This window comes from Coptis chinensis, chromosome 2 (assembly GCF_015680905.1).
Source record: "Coptis chinensis isolate HL-2020 chromosome 2, ASM1568090v1, whole genome shotgun sequence".
Lineage (NCBI taxonomy): Eukaryota > Viridiplantae > Streptophyta > Magnoliopsida > Ranunculales > Ranunculaceae > Coptis > Coptis chinensis.
The window spans coordinates 57,707,497-57,730,483 of NC_141457.1; the positions used below are offsets into that span (position 1 = coordinate 57,707,497).

At 40.7% G+C, this 22,987-nt stretch overlaps 1 protein-coding gene across 1 annotated transcript in view; it reads right to left on the bottom strand.

Annotated features, from left to right (window-relative positions):
- Window positions 1–21,657: 21,657 nt before the first annotated feature.
- LOC147516806 (uncharacterized) overlaps window positions 21,658–22,987 on the bottom strand; it is a 41,219-nt gene continuing 39,889 nt past the window's right edge. The window contains exon 3 of the mRNA XM_086593384.1: window positions 21,658–22,850. Coding sequence (XP_086449510.1) covers window positions 21,658–22,850 — 1,193 coding nt within the window. The remainder of the gene's footprint in view (window positions 22,851–22,987) is intronic.

The following is a 22,987-nucleotide window of genomic DNA, read 5'->3' on the forward strand; positions in this document are numbered from 1 at the left end:
TCCATTGAAGAGGCGGCCCTCACGAATCATTAATCCTCAACCCTCCAACTTTAGATTTAAAACCTCTACCCTCTGAATTGAAATACGTGCATCTTGATCCCGATGGTAGTCACCCTATAATAATTTCTTCCCATTTGACTACCGACAAAGAAGCGCATTTGATTCATGTCATTCATGAACACCGCTCCGCTATCAGTTGGTCCTTAGATGATATCAAAGGAATACACCCTAGTGTATGTACGCATCACATACATCTAGATGACGACACAAAGACATCGCGGGAAGCGCAATGTCGCCTTAACCCCGCCATGAAGGAGGTGGTGAGGGATGAAGTTTTATGTTTACTTGATGCGGGTATCATATACCCTATCTCTGATAGTGTTTAGGTTATATGATGAATGTATCATATACCCTATATGCAAATTGTAAAAATTGCTTCTCTACCTATCCCCCGAACAGTTTGCAATATCCGTGCCTTTTTAGGCCATATTGGGTTTTACAGGCGATTCATTTAGGATTTTTCTAAAGTTGCTCGACCCTTAACCAATCTACTACTTAAGGATGCGGTGTTCGACTTCAATTTCAATTGCAAACAATCTTTTGAAACTCTAAAAACTGCCCTGACTACCGCTCATATCATTCATCCCCTTGATTGGTCTCAACCATTCGAACTGATGTGTGACACTAGCGACTTTGCTATTGGCACTGTACTAATCCAACGACGTGATGACAAACCCGTTGTCATTTACTACGCTAGTAAAAATCTTAATGACGCTCAACGTAATTACACAACAACTGATAAAGAATTCCTAGCTGTGGTCTATGCTTTGGATAAGTTTCGCCCTTACCTGGTAGGATCTTCCACCATCATATATACTGACCATGCTGCACTTTGGTACCTACTCGCAAAAAAGGATGTGAAATAGAGATTGTTCCACTGGATCTTTCTCTTGCGAGAATTCACCCTGAAAATCAAAGACAAGCTAAGAAAGGAACCGAAAATGTGGTCGCCGACCATTTATCCAGGCTGGTTAGTGACATTGATAGTGATTCTGATGCCATCTGTGATTCATTCCCAGATGAGCATTTGTACTTCATTTTCTCCTCTCCATGGTACGCAGATATCATTAACTACCTAGTTACAGAGGAAGTTTTTTCCTCTTGGTCACGTCCTGATCGTAAAAAATTCTTATCCACTGTCAAATATTATTTTTGGGATGATCCTACCTCTTCAAGTATTGTTCTGACCAACTCATTCGTCGCTGCATTCCCGATTGGGAACATACCGACGTTTTATCTTTTTGCCATGAACAATCTTGTGGTGGTCATTTTAGTGGGAAGAAAACTCTGGCTAAGGTTTTACAATGTGGTTTTTACTAGCCTACCCTTATTCATGATGCACCCAAACATTGCAAAGCTTGCATTCATTGTCCGCACTTGGGTCTAATTACCCAACGCAATATGATGCCCCTAAATCCCATTTTAATCGTGGAAATTTTTAATATTTGGGGCATTGATTTTATGGGACCCTTCCCTATTTCTCAAGGTTTTCTCTACATTCTAGACGATGTGGACTATGTGTCCAAATGGATTGAGAAACTCACATGTCGCTCAAATGACCATAAGACTGTCGTAAAATTTGTAAAAGAAAACATTTTCTCTCGTTTTGGTGTTCCCAAAGTTATCATCAATGATGGGGGTACACATTTTTGTAATAAAACTTTTGGGGTTTTAATGAAGAAATATGGAGTTACTCACAAGGTTGCTACTCCGTATCACCCATAGATGAGTGGCCAAGTGGAAGTCTCCAATAGAGAGAAAAAGTCCATTATGGAGAAAAATGTCAATCCCTCATGAGAAGACTGGTCTCTCCGCTTATCGGATGCCTTGTGAGCATGCCGAATGGCATTTAAGACACCTATAGGGATGTCTCCTTACCGCATCGTTTTTTGAAAACCTTGTCATCTACCGGTTAAACTTGAGCATCGTGCTCTATGGGCTATCAAAAGCCTCAATTACAATATCAACGTGGCAGGCGAGAAGAGAAAATTGGAATTAAATGAGCTTGAGGAGATTCAGAGTGATGCTTATTATCTCTCGAAATCCTACAAAGCTAATATGAAAAGAGTGCACGACAAGCACATTTTGCGTAAAGATTTAAAAATTGGCCAAAAAATTTTACTTTACAACTCCAGATTACACATTTTTTCTGGCAAATTGAAAACATGTTGGTCTGGTCCTTTCATTGTGTCAGCTGTGACCCATTATGGGGCAATCTCTTTGCTTAATCCACAAGATAACAATGAATTTCAAGTAAATGGCCAACGCCTCAAACATTACCACGAGTTACTGTCCCCAACTGTTGAACAAACTCTTCTCCAGGATCTGGTCTACATAGACTTGATGTTTCGTTTGACGTACTCAATTTTGTTTTTCCGTAAAGGGTACGTCCTTTTGGTAGCCGGTACATTTTCTATTTTATGATCTTAAAAGTACTTTGAAGTGTGTGGTTGCAAGTGGCCAAGCCGTAGTCCACAAAAACTCTATTTCATAACTGAGTATAAATGTCTTCTGAAACACGAGCAAACGTTCCTGCAGGTAAACGATGGGTACCAAAAATTTATCTTCCTTCCTTCTCTTCTCTTTTCTACTCTCTGCCTTGCAAACTTTAACCAATCATTTGATGTAAGTCTCACGCATCATGAATAGGTAATGGTCGTAGTACTTTTACTCGTAAATAACGTGCGCGAAGGATGGGGTGGTGTACGCATTGTCAAACACCTTTCTGTCCAAGTCTTGACTTCCTATCCAATACTAGCCGGTATAAGGTATACTTTTGTCTGACACCAGCTAAGAAGGATAAAGTTCATCACCGTGCCGTTTTTCCCACGGGTTGGGAATCGTCTTGAGGATCTGACGTTAAAAGACTTGCGAACGTCTTAAGAATCTGACGTTAAAAGACTCGATTCGTCTTAAGGATCTAACGTTAAAAGACTTAGCTTATATATATATGTATATATTGTTGTCTTTTAAAATTCCCCTTGCATTAAGCTATGCACATAGAGATTCGTGTTCAACCTCGGATGTTGCCTACTTGGGACACGTACGGGTAATGGATTCCACCAGGCCAACCCCTAGAATTGTTTACTTTGAGTTCCCTTTGGGGCGGTTTGAGGATAGCGTATGTAATAAGGGTAATATTATTAGACCATAGCACTCACGGTTCAGGATGGTACCAACCTGCCCCTAGACCCATAATACATAAAGGTGAAGCCACAGTCTGGCTAGATTAGGTTCGCTCCAGAGCTGACTTGATAGTTGCCTAAGAGTTTAGATAGTGAGTCTTCTTGACATTTAGTGTTGTTCACATTAATCTTCCTTGTATAAAAAAAAACCATATAAAAAAAAAAAACCTTTGTTTCTTAATAAAACTTCATTCCTTCATTTCAAAAACTCTTTTGGCCTCTGAGCTTGCCACATATAATTGGATGGAATTTTTGGTGCCGATCATTTCGGTAGCTCATTTATCCAATTTGGAGTCTGAACGAGTCATGTGTGCGCGTTAACATTTTTTAGGTTCGATTTGGGCTTTAGGCTTGATTTGGGCTTGCAAAAAATTTTGGGCCTGAAAAAATCTCGTGATTCTCGGCCCATTTATAAACCGAGACACCTCTCCCACGTGTCACCATTCCCTCTTTCTTCTCCTACAAAAACCGGATCTCGTCCCCTCAAATTCGAGTCTCGCACGAGACATTCCCAAGTTAAATTCGAGTCCCGCGCACGACCACCATAGCTCAGAATCAAATTATGTTCTGCCACCAACTTCAATTTCTTCCCCTCATCTCAAATCAATACCCATCCTCTTCCTGCGATCACAAAATGAACGAAAACAGGCGGATCTCAGTCAAAAAAAATTTTAGATCCCTATTTGGAAGTGGGATGTTTGCTCCATTTTTTGATACGAAAATACACTCTAGAGGATGGGAGTATCTCTTGTATGCTAATGGCGGGATGTATTCAACGGTTTTGGTGTTGATGTTTTATAACAATGGCAGCTTTAATGGTGACTATTTTTGGGTCACCATCGATGACGTGCCACGCCAAGTCACACCCGCCTTGATATCCGGGATCACGGGAATACCTCTGGTCTACCACATGCTGACTCAACAGCAGTCCGTGTATCCACGGACTTACGACCTCATGCTCGACACACTAATCGAGGGCGAGTATAATATGGATGGAAAATGTGCGTATTAACGTTTTGTGAGGTGGAACCAGCTTGCCGTGACTCAATGGCTGGGTTAGAATGTCATTGCACCTCTAAGCCATTTGACATTAACAAGACATTTTTGCACCTACTCTGGGTCCTCCAAGAGCGAAAGGGTAACTTTTGCATAGTGACCTTTCTATTCGACATCATTACGCATGCCACACTTAGGTCAGCCCCTCCTGCCGTTCTTGTCACGCAAGTTATGATTAATTTGGGTTTCATGTCTGCCACCCAATTAGTCCCTATAATGCCATATGAGAATATGAATGTTTTCAAGAAATGCATATTGTCGCCATGGGAACCCACATCACGCATGGCAGCTGAACACGATAACATGGGTCCACCTCCCCCACCACTTCCACCCTTATTTGATGAGGCTACTATGAGCCAGATGAGTTGTCCTATAGATGCCCTCCGTACTATGAACAGTGGCATGCGAAACATCTATACTCCCCGAGTATCGTTAGAACGTTATATGGGCGAATTTAGGGAGGATATGACCACTCACCACGATTCATTGACGTACAGCATGGGCGAATTTCAGTAAGAAATGCGCACTTCCATTAATGCATTTCACAATCATATGACTATTCACCAGAATCAGTTCCAGCAAATGCTCATGGCGAGAATTTAGGCCTTATTTGGATCGATATAGCCAAAAATTCATACCTGTAAAAAATTTTACCGCTAGTCGCCTCACTGAACCTTTCATTAACCATTTCTATTTCACCAAAAATTCATTACCCATCTATTAACCACAAATAAATAAGCCCACCTAGTTGATGAGTATGGGAAATAGGATGAAGTGTGGAAAAATGAAGAGAAAAACTTGTCACAAAGTAAAATCAATTACCTGCTTCATAAGAAAAAAGAAAAGAAAAATAGAAATATGTTTCCAAAAATCAAAAGAAAAAACAAAGTTATAATTTCCCCCAAAATCAAATCAAAAGGGAATACAAAAGCTTAAAAAAAGCTAAGTATGGAAACTCATGTTATAAGCAGGAAAGAAAATAAGGATTTCTTTAGTGTAAATATCTCGAAGACCTTATTCTTGTAGGAACCGTTATTTTCAGAATCAATATTTCTACAAACCGCGAGAACCCACGCGTAGCGGAATTAATGGGGTTTACGGTTTTGGATAGAAATCATAGCTTTTAGAATCGGCTAAAATGTAATCTCTGAGAATCAAAGCTTTATCAAATCCGAAATCAACCAATCCAATCTCTTTAGAACAGATTGGACGTTGTGTGGGCAACGATCTACCAATCCCCTTCTTTCTCACAAAGCTAGATCCAATTTTGGATCTATCTTTCCTTGCCTCTTTTTCTAATCCAGTGAATAGTGTATTTCAGCCAGAGAGAGAGTATTCTATTTATAGGCTACAACAGGGACCATGAGGATAAATTAGGGTTGGGCCTCCTGACGGGCTTGGGCTTCCCATATTCGCCCAGAACACACGGCCCAAGTCCGTCAACAAATGGTTTATTCCACTAAAGGCCGTTGCTGCACTACCGCCCTAATCCCAAATTACGTGTCAGTGTTTATGGGCTCCATATTATATGCTCTTTGATATCCCCGTGTTTAAGATATCGAATGTCTGTTGATTAAGTAAAGTTACTGACAACTACATTAATCAACTTCTTATGTCCTTGAGTAGTACCACTCAACCTCAATGTCATGTCGAAATAAATCCACCTTCAGGGTTTACATGACAATCTTTTTGAGCTCCTCAAGGGGACATCATCAACCCGACTTCTTGCGGGACACAGATTACTTCTATAATCAACAACACACCTTAGATACAATGTCATTATCTAATCCATCGAGTTTGTTGATTCACAAATGAATCTCACTCATTGATGATTTAAAGCAATGTACAATGCATGTAAGTGCCCATTATTATATCCTGATTAGGAGGACAAGCATCTATAATAACAGAGGCGTTTGTTCTCTTACACAATCAGTATAAAGAGAAACAATCTCACTTGATCCTGTTCAGTACACACAAAGTGTACTAGTGTAATCCTATAGTCAAGATAGACTAATACCAGATTATACTACAACCGTACTAATGGTTTGTCCAAATCCATCTAGGTTGTGAATGATTACTTATACTTTATAAGGTACTAATGATATGATCTTCTATGTGTTCACACCATATCATCTACAACATAAAGTATTAGACACATGCATATAACTAATAACATATATAATATGCATAACATTTGCCCATATGATTCTTATTCAAAAAATAAAAAATTAGAGTTAATACAAAAGTAATGCTTTTAGTATATAACCCTATCAATTCTCTCATACTTATCATTTTTGAATTTTCCATATCATTTTCTTCTACACTACTACCTAAGCCCCATAATTCCTAATAACGACCTCTAGCTCAATTAGGAGTAGGATGGTGTGATAATAAGTAGTAAATGTGAATTCTCGACCTCGGCTCCTCTGACTATCATTGAGTACGTAAGGAAACGTGTGCCCACTGCACACTGGAGTTAGCAAAACTTGAGTGGAAAAATATGAGTGAATTTGTATTTCGACACATAGTTGTGAGAGCCTACTTAAGGACGCTATCGAAAGGATCTAGAAATGGCCCTGCTCGTACATTTCATTGTAAAGATCACTGTATGCATGATCATATGGAGATGTTTTGATTATTGTATGTATATTAACTTGAATTTCAAAAGAATTAATCCTTATTTTCCCCGCTAGTGAGATGTATAGATATCTGAGATGAATTAAATGAACAAGCCTTTGTTACTGAGTCGTTATAGTATAAATAAAGTTTGTGAGTATCTTCTCAGGAAAACTCTCACGAGGCTATAACTCATCCACTAGGGAATTCCTAGTGGTTTAAGGCCTTGTTGCATACGGTCAATGCAACCGCACTCTACAAAATGAGACTTAGTATAGGACAACACATTTTTGGCAACTTATTGTTTTAATGTCTCTTCTTTGCTTGAGGACAAGCAAAGTGCTGTTTGGGGGTGGTGTGATAAGCACCCAAAACTGTAATAATAAACCCCATAGAGACATAGCATTTTGGTTAATTATGTGTTTAATAATCATGAAATAATTATATTTTCATACTTTTGCAGGTTTTCGCAGTTAACGTGAATATGATGATAAAACTTGTATCAAAGTACGGGAATACTGTTCATACTTGAAGCCTTCCCACTTAGCCCCAGTGAAGCCCAACAAAGCTTGACTAGAGCCGAACTTTCCAAAAGGGACAAAACCAGTGCGGAACGGGTCCACATGTAAGAAGCAACAAACTTCCGAAGCTCACATCTTTCAAACCTGGATGCCAATTTCGGTAACTGAACTGCCAGAACAACCAGGCCGACGAGCTCTACGCAAAGACAGTTCCAAAATCTAAGCAGCCATTGGACACAGCATGTGGACCAACTCTTCGGGCCTACCAGACATGATGAGTCATCATGCATCAAACAGTGGCATGACACTTGTGTGCCACCTTACAAATAAAGAAAACGCAAAACAAAATTTAATGCATGATTTGATGTTGCAAATGAAGAAAAAACCAAAAAAAATTAAAACAAGAAAAGGCAAACAATACAAAGTTTGGATTGTTAGTAATTGGAAAAAGAAAAAAAAAAAAAAAAAAAAAAGGGCTTCACGTGAGGGGTTATATATATTTGGTGATATGAGAGAAAGGGGGGTAGACTTTAGGACTTTAAATGCTTTCATTTCCTTCCGTTATTTCCTTCAATAGCTTTTCATTCAAGCTTGGTATCAAGTACTGTAAGTATAGACTTTAATAAAATTCATTTTTCTGCAAGTTAAATTCCTGTTCTTCATTTACTTATTAACTGTATATAGAAAGATCAATCAATCCATCAATGACAATGAGCTAAAATCCTTCCAAGGGGGAGGGTTAATGATGCTCATGTGAGGATCAGGTTGACACTTTAATGTTCCAGAATCACTACTTAGGAATTAGGTTTAGATTATGCATCCGGTCCCAAAATGATTGATATTGGCCAAGTTTGGAGTGTTGATGCTCGGAACAGTCTCGTGTGATACCCAGTTTACACTAGGTCTAGTCTCGTGCGAGACCCTATGGTGACAGTTAGCTCTATGGTTTGTCCAGCTGATGTAGAATCAAACCAGGAGCTGAAATGATATTCCAGAGATGGAGTGTTAGTTTAACTCCTTATGTTAGTGAGATGAGCTCAAAGATTAGTGCATCTCACTAGGGATCGTTACTCGACGCCGTTTTGGGTTTGTCTATGAACTCGAAATGGATTAGAGCTGTAGTGATATGGTACTTTAACCTTGGAAACTGATTTTGCATGATTATGATTAACCCTTTTCCTGTATCTCTATCCCTGTTTATTTTACGTAGAAATAAATCGTTGTAATTTTACGTTACTTGCATTACCGTTAATTTACCTAAACCAGAGAAATTACCTAAAATCCTACTCACTAAAAGCTATAAATCCAGTTGTGAACCTTGCCAAGCCCTAAGGTATAGACGATCCCTTATTTGACCTATCCTACCAACCCACGTGAGTAAGGTAACTTGACTAATCTGACGTTTACGGACTTTGGACTTCAGACTTAAAAAGGATAAACTTGAAACTACCGTTTATGAGGGCAAGACTGGGTCCATTGGAAAGATTATTATGCACCGGTTGTTTCGACATAAAGTTGGCCCAATTACGAGCCCTAAGTCCAAAGATACGCCCATTTGAAGTTCTATTGACTTTTCTATTCTTTTTCTTTTCGAATTGACTTTGACTTCCTAGCTTTGACTGGGCTTGAAAATGCTTTTTCTTATTGATTCTTGGGCTTTAAACATAGAAATCTTCTAGCAATCATCTTGACTCGTTTTCCACGCAAAATGGCATCTATAACCATATAAACAGCTTCAAGACCTGAAATACACAAAAACACGTAAACAGTACTAACTCTTATTTATTATAAACATAATTGGCTTAAATGTAATATTATTAAGGGGTTTAAACTACACTTTTGGGTGCTTATCACCTATGCTTGCGCTCGGCCATGCCATTCTGTTCAGGTGTATAAGGACAAGAATATTGAGTAGAAATGCATTGTGACTGAAGGAAGTATTTGAGTCTTTTACTAATGTATTCACCCCCTCCATCATATCTAAGGATTTTGATTTTGTTATTGAGAAAGTTTTCTACATTTGTTTTAAAAGATTGAAAAATTGTTAAAAAATAAGATTTATGAAACAGGGGAAAAATCCATGTGAATATAGACCAATCATCAATGAATGAAACATAATACAGAAAAACATTTGTTGAGGGAATTGAAGATGGACCCCAAAGGTCAGAATGTATTAACTCCAAAGGCTTTGACCTTACAGATTGTCATAAAGCAAAAGGAAGCTTGGTCATTTTACCAAGTTTACAAGCAGTACAAAAACTGGATTTATTACAAGTATCAGATAACAACTGAAAATCAGAAATAATTTTATTCAAAACAAAAATGGATAGATGTCCAGTTCTTTGATGCCAGACATATGCAATGGCTTTGGCTCCAAGAAATGCATTAGAAATTCCATTGTGATACTGAGATGAGTTTGAATGAGATAAAGAAGAGCTTGAGCTAAGCTTGGATGTCAGAGGATAGAGTCCATTCTTATGACTCATTCGGATAATAATCTTGCCTGAATTGTTGTCCTTGACATAAAAATAGGATGATGTGAATATGATAGAACAATCATTATCTTTAGTGAATTTGTGGATAGATAAAAAGTTTTGTGCAATAGTAGGAAAATGTAAAATGTGTTTGAGACTAAATGATGAATGTGGTGTATTAAATATAGAGTTACCAATATGGGAGATTGATAGACCTTTACCAGCTCCTACAATGACCTTGCCATTTCCATCATAATCATTTGATATAGAGAGATTGCTCAACTCAAGAGTTAGATGATGTGTTAAGTTGCTCTAGTGTCAGCTATCCAGCATGACTCATTTGCAGGAGTAGAATTGTTGTTTGAGATGTAAGTATTATAGTTATGATAATAAGGATTGGAAGAAGAGTTACTATAACGGCCTAATATAGAGAAGTGGACTAGGTCAGCGGTGAGCTGTATAGGAAGCAAGACAACAATGGGAGTCAAGGAGTAGGGTAGCATGGTTGCGGATACCTAAACTACTAATGTGGAATGCGTACGTGGATGATGGAGACCAAGAGATGAAGGGACAAGTGAATGTCTAGGATGAAGGATGGATGGGGTATAAAGATAAAGAGATGTGAAGGGAGAGGAGAAAAGACTAAGGGAGAGAAGAGGAGTGAATAGTAAAGAGAGTGAGGTACAACATTTGGCACTGTTTGTGGGGAATGAGAATGAAGAAGGCAATGGAGAAATGGAGACAGTAGTAAAAAGAAGAAGAGGTAGGTCAAAGAAGGTGGTAGTGCAGAAGTCAGACGAGGAGGTGGAGGTGGTGAGTGAAGAAGGGGAAGAGCGAGGAGAGGAAATAGCCGCGGGTTCAGCATCTGAGGAAACACGTCTTATGTGAGAAGAGATAATGAGGTTGAGAGAGGAGAATGATGCACTCAGAAGAGAAAGAGAAATAGAGGAGGAGGAAGCGAGAGAGAAAGCGATAGAGGGGTCGAAGAACGAAGAAGAAAGGCTAAATCTTGTCGAAATCCCAGTGACCGGCCTCACAATGGAACAGGTTTAGGAGATGATAAACCACGACCGGGAGGCAAACCTTCAACAGATAAAGGTTAAGGTAGGAGCATCTAGCCAAGTGGTGGCCGTCCTAAACCGCAATCCACTGGCCGACACCATTTGGGCCTCAGAGGTACCTAAGCATTTCAATCAGCCTCGATTCGAGAGATATGATGACAAAGGAGATCCCGTTGATCACATTCACTATTTTTGGTAGCAGATGCCCTTATGGCAAGAAGCTAGATATGATGGGCTGCGGTGTATGATGTTCTCGGCCAGCCTGAAGGGGGGAGCATCAGACTAGTACTATAGGTTGTCGTCGAGAAGCATAAATAGCTTTCAGGAATTAGAGTAGGCGTTTGTAGATCATTTCATACACCAGAAAAGGCGGGTGGTCGACATCGCGGCATTGTTTAACGTTAGGCAGAGGTCCGCAAAGTCAGTGAGGGACTTCTTGTGCCGATTCAAGGCCGAGACACTGAAGGTGGAGAACATGGATGAAAGGACTGCAGTGATAGCATTTGGAAGAGGTCTGTGGCCAGGAACCGGTGTACATCAGTCAGTGGTTAAGAATGAGATCGCGACCTTGCACGATTTATATCCCCATGTGGAAAAGTACATAAGGTATGAGGATACAATGCAGAAGGATTATTCTAGAAGGTCGGGGAAGGCAGTGCTATCCTTAGAAAAGAGCGAAGATCACCGGAGAACTGAGACATCAGAAAGGGGAAATAGTGGGTATCGTGGGTTTTCCTCGCCTCTAGAAAGAAGTAGAGAGGAAGTCAGAAATGAGAATAGAGAGAGAAAACCTTACCGTGAATTAGAATAGATGCCACTGAACAGACCGCTGAGTGATATCTTGCCTTTGATAAAAAAATCTTCAAGGTTACGAGGGACCGTTAAACATACCAGTAAAGATGTCGAGTAAACCATATTTTGCATATCACCAGATACGGAATCTTGAGACTAATGATTGTTACGTATTAAAATGGTTGATTTAGAGGCTAGTAGAGAAGGGAATGCTGAGAGAGTTTGTAACGGGAGTGCAGAAATATTAGCAGGTGCCGATTTAGGGTAGGATACTGGGAACAATCAATGTGATCTTCAGTGGAGAGGTTTTGAGTCACAATGCCCATAGAGATAAAATAAGGTGAACCACGAGTATTCAACAAGTCAACGAGGTAGTAAGACCTTTGCAGCCAAGTTCATGGTCTGCAGAAGGAAGGGATCGCATAGTGTTCACTAATGCAGACCTCAAAGCTATTGATTCCCCACACGAGGATGCGTTGGTCATTACAGTAGTGATGTGCAATTACATGGTGAAGAGGGTGTTACTTGATTGTGGCAGTCTAGTGGACTTGCTATTCTGAGGGGCTTTGGAGGAAATGAGGTTAGATGCAAAACAACTAAGGCCTTCGTGGACCAATTTATATGGATTCAATAGGAGTATGACTGATCCGTTGGGGAGCTTTTGCTACTCGTGATAACGGGACCGGTGACGGTAATCAATAGGTTCAAGGTGGTAGATTTAGATTCGCAGTACAATGCCATTATAGGGGACGCTGGATCCACAAGATAAAGGCAGTACCGTCAATGTACTATCATGTGATTCGATTTTCCACCACGACAGGAATGTACAAGGTCCGCGGTGATCAAGTGGTAGCTAAGAATAGTTATCAAGGGATGGTGAAGGGCATGGTCTGCAGATCTCAGGGAGAGGCAACGGACGCCGGGAAGAGGTCCGCATAGCAATTATAGAGTGCCGCCATGGAGGATGAGGCAGAGCTTGTGATGGGGCCAATGACCCTCGATGAGATTGAAATAGATAATTTGGGGAGTGGGGATGAAGAAAAGTTTACTTCAGTAGGGTCTAACTTTTCGTAGGAATGGAAGAGTAAACTGGTATAGTTTTTGTCAGAAAATAAAGATGTTTTTGCGTGGGTTATTGAGGATATCACCGGGTTAGATCCAGGTTTTACTTGTCATCACTTACACATGAATGTGAATGCAAAACCTATGAGGCAAAAGATGAGAAACATTAGGCCGAAGTATGTGGAGGGCATTCATGAGGAGGTTGCAAGACTAAAAGGGGCGGGAATAATCAGAGAAGTGGAATTCACAGATTGGCTGTCCGACATTGTCGTGGTACCGAAGAAAAATGGGAAGGTTCGTATGTGTGTCGATTTCACCGACGTCAACCTAGAGTGCCCTAAAGACAGTTATCCCATGCCACGAGTAGATGAGTTAGTGGATAGAATAGCGGGATTCAAAATATTTTCTTTCATGGATGCATCGATGGGATACAACCAAGTCGCGATATATGGACCAGATCAGGAGAATACATCTTTAGTAGTGGAAGGTGGGACATACTGTTACACGAGGATGCCTTTTGGCTTAAAGAATGTCGAGGCCACCTTCTAGCGATTGGGAGAAAAGATGTTTGAGTGCAAGATTAGAAAAGGAATTGAAATTTACATCGACATGGTGGAAAAGAGCATGTTGGAGGAGGAGCACCTAGAGGGCCTGAGGGAGACATTCGGTATACTGCGAACCCATAATCTGAAGCTCAATCCGGAGAAGTGCACTTTCGGAGTATGCATGGGGAAGTTTTTGGGATACATTGTTACTCACTGTGGAATAGAGGCCAATCCCGAGCAAATAAGATCCTTGGTAGAAATGTCGTCTCCTCAGAACGTCAAGGAGGTGCAGCGACTAGCAGGAAGGGTTGCGTCTTTGAACCGATTCATTTCAAAGTCTTCGAATAAATGTAGACCGTTGTATCGATTGCTGGGGAGTACCCCATATTTCCTTTGGGCTGCAGAGTGTGAGAATGCATTTCAGGAATTGAAGAGTTACTTGGGAAAAGCTCCTTTGTTGTCACGGCCAGAACAAGGGGAGAAATTATATATGTATCTGGGGGTCATGGAGTACGCAGTTAGCTCAGTCCTAGTCTAACTTGTCAACATAATAGAAAAGGCAGTGTATTTTCAGAGTAAAACCTTGTTGGATGCAAAAACCTGATACCGCAGGATTGAGAAGTATGTGTTGGCACTGATCTTCTCCACACTAAAACTGAAACCATACTTTGAATCACATTTAGTGGTGGTGGTAATGAATCTGACCCTCAAGCAAGCACTGAAGGCGGAGAAGTCAGGGAGAATGCTAAAATGGGTCGTAATGCTCAGTTCTTATGAAATCCAATGTCATATCAGAACAGTAGAGAAGGCCCAAGCTGTGGCAGAGTTTTTGGTGGAATTCCCGGTTGAGGATTCCACATGGGGGGAAGAGATAGTCATGGAGCCTGAACATGGTACATATTAGGATCTTCTAGAACCCTAGGATAAAAAGAATGGATGGAGAGTGTTCGCGGATGGCTCAGCCATGGACACATGCAGTGGAATAGGAGTTGTGTTAGTCACCCCTGATAATACAAGAATCAAACAAATGATGAAACTGGGTTTCGTGGCATCGAATAATGAATCTAAATATGAAGTTGTGATAGCATGATTGAGAATAGTGGAGGATTTGGGAGTAGACGAGTTGACGGTATACTCAAACTCAAACTTGGTCGTGTGTCAAGCAAACAGAGGATTCACGGCAAGATGCCTGTGGATGGCGAAATATTTAGAGGTTTTGCATAGGAAGGACGCGAAGTTTGTAAAGATCACGTTCATACACTTGGCTCATGGAGAAAATCGACATGCAGACACATTGGCTTATGTAGCAGTGGCAATCCCAAGATCTGAGGAAAGAATCATAAAAGTAGGGAGGTTGGAAAAACCAAGCACCAAGGAGTCGAAAGGAGTATTCCAAACCGTGGAGGCAGATGGGGGGTGGGTAGACCCTATCAAACACTTTTTGTCTGGAAGAGAGGTAGTTGATAAAAAAGAGAAGTGGAGGATGGAACAGACTTCCCAGAGATACACCTTGCTGGGTGGAGAATTATACCGAAAGAATTTCAACCACTACTTAAGTGCCTCGGGCCTAGGTTGGCACATGAGGTATTGGCAGAACTGCATGAAAGAGACTGCTCCCTGGGAGCCATTCAACAGGAAGAGCCACCACACACCAGCTTTTAATTCAGGGGTACTTTTGGCCTCACATGAAGAGGGACGTGGTTGACTTTGCTAAGAAATGCGAAAAATGTCGGAGGTTCTCCCATTTGATATTTGCACCTGTGGAACTGTTGCATAATGTGTCAAGTCTGTGGCCCTTTGCCATGTGAGCAATGGATATAGTGGGTCCGCTGCCGATGGCAAGTGGTATGAGGAGGTTCATGTCAGCGGCCACCGACTATTTTACCAAGTGGATAGAAGTCGTGCCATTACATCAAGTGAAAGAGGAGCAAGTGATTAAATTCTTGTGGGCGAACATCATATCCAGATTCTGGTTACCTCATTCTATCATAGCAGATAATGGAACGCAGTTCACGGGATCAAAAGTGAAAGCTTTCTTGCAGGCATACAAGGTGAAACAGGGATTCTCCGCCCCGTACAGGTTGAGTCATCTAACAAGACCATAATGAACAACATTAAGAGAAAGCTAGAAGACAGGAAAGGGGCATGAGCTGAATCATGTCCTCTAGGCATACTGTATGACACCGCGGACATCCACTCGACCCGAACTAAAGTCGTGGAGGAAGGTTCGAACTAGGGCATACTATCAAGGGATTTGAATTTGGCAGAAGAGAAAAGAGACACCGCACCTAACAGATTGGAGGAGTACCACCGACGTTTGCAAACACAGTATAACAAGAGAGTGAAGCCGAGGCAATTTCAAGTGGGGGATTCCATGCTCCACAGAGTGACTCCTAGCACCAAGAAAGAGAATGACGGAAAGTTGGGTCCTAACTAGGAAGGGCCCTATACAGTGGTAGATAAAGGAGGAGCCGACACATACAAGCTTCAAACGGTTGAAGGTAAGATGTAAGAGAGGCCTTAGAATGTGAGACTATTGAAAAAATTCTACACTTAAATGTAATGTAATGCAAGTCTAGTATGAGAGACTTGAGTTGTTTGCAAGATAAATAGTACAATGACACTTTTGAGAAGGTACTATCGCATGTAACGAAAGACTTCCAAATCAAACTTGGGACAGCGAGGGGGACGAGCCCTTCGCAGACACGAGGTCCAAATCAAACTTGGGGCAAAATGAGTTGCCTCTATGGCAGGCTTAACAGCCGGATAGAGACAGCAGGGGGGGGGCCCAGCCCTTCGCGGACACAAGGTCCAAATCAAACGTGGGGAAGATGAGTTGCCCCTAACAGGCTTCACGGCCGAACAGAGACTACGGAGAGGGACGAGCCCTTTGCGGACATGAGGTCCAAATCACACTTGGGGGCAAAGTGAGCTGCCCCCAGCAGGCTGTATGGCCAATCAAAGAGAGCGGGGATATATAAAGAGGCCCCTTGAGCCTAAAGTTGGAGGAAACACCTTATTTTGGGAGAAATAAAGGGATAGGAAAAATGTGATAGAACACAATATAAGAACGAGGAGAGTGTGTATACCAAACTATCTATTAGGGTACATTAACCTTCACTAAAATTTATCCAAACTTATGCAACCAGAGTGGATTGGAGAAGATAAATAATGGTTTCAGGAATCATTAGAGTAAGGCAAATCATAATTTCAAGTTCTAACAGATTTTAAATGAGGATTAGAATTCTGCAATTGAGAAACAAAAGTGTAAAGGATGTAATACAAGTACATTAAACAAAATATTGATAATGTTGAGTCCAAAACAATAACAGAGGCATGAGTTCTCACACACAAGTACAACAATAATAGAGTAAAGCAGAAGGGAGCAACAAAAGAGTCTAAGCTTGGAACCAACAAGGAATCAGAGTCCTAAACTATCTCAGGAGTAGGTTAAACAACATATTCCGCAACACTCCTATCCGTAGCACCCTCATCCGCAGCACGCTCCTCCGCAGAATCTTCAGTGGTAGTTTAAGTGGCTTCTTCCATAACAGCTTCCACGACATCATTAACAGGGGTGGCTGGCCTCTCGGAAAGAAGTCGCCCCTCCTTGAGGAGTCGAGCATGTTCCTCCTGGATCTTCTTTGCCACCCTCTTTTCAGCCAAGGTTTTGAAGCGCTTTTGGAGCTTGTCCATATCGACCTTGTGCTGTTGTAGAAGGGCCGCAGAAGCTTCTTGGTGTTGTTGGGTGAGGGCATCCAGGCTCTCTTGATGCTGCTGGAGGAGTATTTCCCGCTGATAACTCAAACGGTTGTTAACTCCATCCATATATTGTTGATGGGAGTCCCCCGTGGACTTTAGTTCATCCTGAGCCTGAAGTATGGCCAAGTTAGCAGCCTCCAGTTCTTGTTGGAGTTAGGCATAGATAGCCCGCAGTCCTTTAGAACCGCTGAGTTACTTCTCAAAGGACTCCACCTTGGCCCTGGCGCCGAATAGACTGCGGATCATGTAGGAGATGTCCAAGCTGACCTAAGATCAAGAGGGATGTTAGGTCAAGAATGAAATATGAAATAGTAAAGGTAGAGTGAAAGATGTGTACCTTATCCCAGTTGGTGTAAAGGGAAGTTTTGTGTTGTTCCCCCCGCTGCATAAGCCAGGTCTTTGGGAAGGTGGGAGCTATAGAATAGGGTTGAGGCCATGGATAGGTTTTCCAAAGCAGAGTCCACAATGTTCACCTTATGGTTCCAAACTTTAAAGGTGGGACATAACTCCTCTGGGGTCGTGACCACGAATCCCTTGCCTGATGTTACAATAGGTTCTTTACCCGACCGGCGGATACGGGGGGAAGGAGCTGTAAAATCGACAGCAAGTGTCGTGGCGGCAGGTTCCTCTGACACAGAAGTCCACTGCCTTTTGTTTGGGGGCCCATCAGTAGGAACAATCACCTCAGTAGAGGGTACATCCATCACATCATCATCGTTGTCAGTATCACTGTCGAACAACTTCATTTTGTTGACATCCATATCCATGGTTGGAGAAAGCGAGGAGGTGTATTGATCTTCCTAGGTGGAAATAGATTGGTAGGAGGGGACGACTTCTGGTGCTAATGAGGAATGAGGTTCGCGGAGGTGGCTACGGTAGGAAGTTTGAGTACGTTATCTTTTCTTGGGAAGGGGCGAGGCTCGGGGTTTCCTTTCCATGGGAGGCAAAGGATAGTAATAGGGGGCGGAATACCCACTGATAGAATGGAGTGTTGGGACCTGCAACAGCGGGGTACCTTGAGTGGGATGTATACCCAGGCGGTTAGCTTGGGCAGGGCCTAGACTGCAAAGTCTTTCGAAAATGGGACAGGTTATTCCAGAATAGATTCTGGACTTGGAGTCAGACCGCCAACCTGTATGGGAGAATAGTCATGGGTCAGTTAATAACATGGATTACATACCAAAAAAGACGGAAATTACTATAAGACCCACCACGGGTTTGGAAGGCGAGATGGTTAAGAGTCAACCCTAAAGAAAGGTCCGTAGACAAAAAGTTCCCAGATACATATAACGGATAGTGATGCTACGTCTTGTCTGAGGTGGTAATACGGAGGAAAAAAGATTTCTTTTTAGGGCGAACACAAAAAGACTCGTACCCAACATTGACGTCCTTGGTACTCGTCTTTATATAATATATATTGAGAGATAATATTGCGATAGGATATCTTAGGATCTCTTGTCCTATTATAGGAGTTCGCGGCATACATAACTCTCCAAAAGTTCTCAATGCCTTGGCAAGGAGGGATGTTGAAGTGGTTGCATACCTCGACATCTAATAAGGTCAAGGGAAGCCGCAAATTAGTAATAATTTAACCTACAGTAACGACAAGATACCCTGGCCTGTGGGGAACCAAATAAGGATAGTGGGTAACTGAGGACACATGTTCTAATAATACGTCAGTCGAAACCCCATAAGCAGTCTTAATTGCATCCAAATTAGGTCTACGACATCGTGAAGGGGGCGGGGGCAAGGGAATGATCCGCCCAGAGGTGGAGGGGGTCACAGTCGGGGCTACTGGAGGTAGGAATGCTATCATATTAGACCGGGAAGACGATAAGTCACCGGAATCATAATCCGACATCGGGAATGAGAGATAAACAGACTCAAGGGAGGGAGAAGACTCAAGAACAGTTGCAAAATAAAAGGAAATGAAGGAAAGAAATGCAGCAAGACAAAGGGGAGAAGAAGATAACGAACCTGAGTGGAGTTTCCAAAGGAGAAGAGAAGCACCAGAGAGAGCACGAAAGAGGTATGTGGATCGGAGAGCGATCGAAAAAGGGAAACTGTCAAGGCAAAGGGAGAGCAGAGAGAATGGAGAAATGAAATGAGGAAGGAGGAAGAACGAGCGGGATTTTAAATAGGGGAAAGGCAAAAGAGTAAATTCAGTGGGGCGAAGAAATCGAAGAGTCATTAGGTGGTCCAGCAGAAAGATGACACATGGAGGCACGAAGAACTAAGAGTTGCTGAAAATATGTGCATGATGACTGCACTCAACAGCATGCGCATACCGATGCAGAGTCAGAAGAGGAAAACCAGAGGCAGAAGGAAAGGGACGGCAGGGGTTCTCGACCCCGGGCCAATTAGATGATCGCGGAGTCGAGAAGGGGCATTTGTAGTGGCCTAATATGGAGAAGTGGACTGGGTCAGCAGTGAGCTATATAGGAAGCAATACAACAATGGGAGTCAAGGAGTAGGGTAGCATGGCTGTGGATACCTAAACTGCGGACGTTGAGGATGGAGACTGAGAGATGACGGGATAGGTGGACGTCTAGGATGAAGGATGGATGGGTTATAAAGAGAAAAGGATGTGAAGGGAAAAGGGGACGAAAATTCATTAGGGAGAGGAGAAAAGACTGAGGGAGAGAAGAGGAGTGAAGAGTAAGGAGAGTGAGATACAATAGTTACCATCATAGCTTTGAGAGGGCTGTAAATTAGAGCTTTGAGACTAAAAAATATTGTGCAGCCATTGCTTGAAGTCTGGAAGGTGGAATTCACCCTTGAAAAGAATAATTCATGCGATTGTAACAATCTATTGCAACATATCCAGTCTTGCCACAGATTTGACAGATAGGCCTTGAGCTATTGGTTCCATTTTGCTGCCATTGTGAAGGAACTTGTTCTTTGGTTTGGATATTAGAACTAGAACTAGATCCAGAACCTAGCATAGGGTAGAATTTTCTACCAAAATTTTATCCTATCCCTTGATTAGAATTCCTTCCTCTTCCTCTGTGATAATAACCTCTTCAAAGACTAGTATTGTAGTTTGAACTATTGTAGTTCATAACAAATGCTTGTGGAGCAATTTCAAGTATCGCATCTTGTCCATCACTGACATTGATCTCTTCACTTAACAAAAGACCATGTAATTCATCAAATGAGACTTCTTCAGTTCTCAAAGGTATTGAAGTGCAAAATGAATCATAATCATGAGTTAGTCCATGAAGAACTTGATTAACTAAATCACCATCAGAAATAACAATTCCAACTGCCATTGATAAACATAAAAATAGTTAAACACTAATATTAATGCTAAATAACACTAACACGTAATATTACCACCGTTCTTATGTTATCAATTCTATTTCCTTACTCTTAATATATCATCAAGTAATATACTATGAGTAACAAGTTCGTTCCACTCTTAATTATCAAGAACAAATATGACTTCAACTAGATTAAATCTAAGGGAAAAACACGTGAGAGTAATGATTATGATGTGAAATCTGCTAATATGATTATTCTAAGAATTTAATCTTAATAATAAATTAACTAACAATATAATGATGTGAATAAAATATGATGGAAATTAGAGAGAGAATAAAATCCACATTAAGATTCCTTAATATTGAAAGCATATATGTTGAGAAACCCTAATCATTATATTCTCACTAAAATCTTAAATATAAATCTTAGACTTTTATGATCCCTAATTCAATTATATCATCTCTAGTCATAATCAAATTAGCATGAAAGGAAGGTTTGTTTTCCATTCTCATGACAAAACTCACAATCCTCTAGTTTAGATTTTTCTCTTCTTATTTCTAAGTCAAGAAAAATCTAAACTTTAAACCATAATCAACAAATCTATGCTAAACAAATCAAGTCCTCTCAACGCTTCATTAACCTCCCTCTAATAGGAGCTTAGCTTTGATTCATTGGACTATCATAAATTATATCTAAAGAAGAAGACATAATAATAAAGAACTTGAATTGAATTGATAACTAAAACTTTATTGAATGGGTTTTAATGGAGGCTACATTACAAACTAATTAACTAAACCAAGTGGCAGAGCCAAGAATTTCTTCCAGGGGGGGGGGGGGGGCTTAATGACCACAAGTAAAGACAAGCTGACAAATAAGTAAAAAAAGAACAACTGTAACAACATTAACAACTTATACAATAAATACTTTGTATTAGAAATGATCACCTAACAAACAATGACGAAATGAGTATCGATTGTATATAAATAGTATAAATGAAAAATAAATATATAAATAAAAATGTTTTTCAACTCTACTAACCTAACAATTCACAACTGCCCTCGGCGATGTGAAGGACCCATCTTTTGGAAGCGTTGAACGATTGCTTCATCATCAATGCTATCAAATATGTCTCGTTCTATGTATGTAACCAAAAAATCGTTCAACCATTCATCTCCTATTCATGTGCATAGCAGAAGATGCTCTCTTTACAATGGCGGTAGCAACAGGCAGAATTAGTGACAATGTCATCAACAAGAACACTAGCGGATAGATAATATTTTCTTCGTCTCTACCATCTTCTTAGACAGTTCACTAATCCCTTTCAACCGTGAAAATAGATGATTGGAGCACACATCGACAACATAATTATCTAGCTGATCTTGAAGGGTCATGAGATCAATAGGTGAAAAATCACTAGGATAAAATTCAGCAAGACGTATTAAACTCTTCTTATCAAAAGCAAGGAAGGAATCACTTGGATTCAAGCAAGCAACACAAAGAAGCAATTCTATATTCACTTTGTCAAACCGACTATTTAACTCACGAAGCTGCCAGTCTATACATTTGTAGTATAAGTCCACATAATAATAATGAAGATTTGTCATATCTTCAGCAGTACGTCGTGAGCGTCCCCTTGCTATGAACTTTTCTTCCATGTTAGGTATAGAGATAGCATTTTTAGCAGAAAAAGAAGATACATCAGGAATAAGCATAACCCATTCATCATCTCTCATCCTTTGTAGTTTTTCCTTGGATACTTTAACTAGTGCTATTGCATTGATAATATCTTGATCACTTCTTTGCAATGCTTTTGATAAATCATGAGTAATTCCCAGTATCTCTTTCATTAAGTGTAAGATGAAAATGAAATCAAAATGTTGCAAAGAGCCTAACGAAGCGGATGTTTCTCCTCTTTGTTCTGAATTTAGACCATCTTCTACCACAACCTCAAGAACTTCGATAATTGAAGGAAACATGACAAGAAAGCGGACAAGTGTAGCATAATGCGAACCCCAGTGTGTGTCACCAGGTCGTTTCAAACTAATCTCTTGATTGAGACCCTGTCCACTTGGAAGTTCACCAGATTCTACTTCTTCAAGAACTTTGTTATTGTGGCTTTCAATAAGAATTTCCCGAGGTTTACATGAAGCTACACAAGTATTCACAACACTAGAAACCAAGTTAAAGAACAAAGCAATGTGGGTGTTATTTTTAGCAACAATAACTAGTGCTAATTGAAGTTGATGGGCAAAAGAATAAACATAGAAGGCAGATCCATTATCCTTCAAGATGATCGAGGGCTTTGAGACAGTTGAACTCACCTCACATATTACTAGCTCCGTCATAACCTTGACCACACAATCTTGATACACACAGTCCATGCTCGCAAAAAAGTGATTCGAGGGCCACTTTGAGAGATATGGCACTAGTTCAACCAAACATCCATGAGTATCTACAAAGCACAAAACAATAGTCATTTGTTATTTAATTGATATGTCTCAAGATTCATCAACTAACACAGCAAAAAAAAAGAATCTCCAAACTTTTTAAGGACGGCATTTAAGGTTTCCACATACTGCAGCGGAGTTG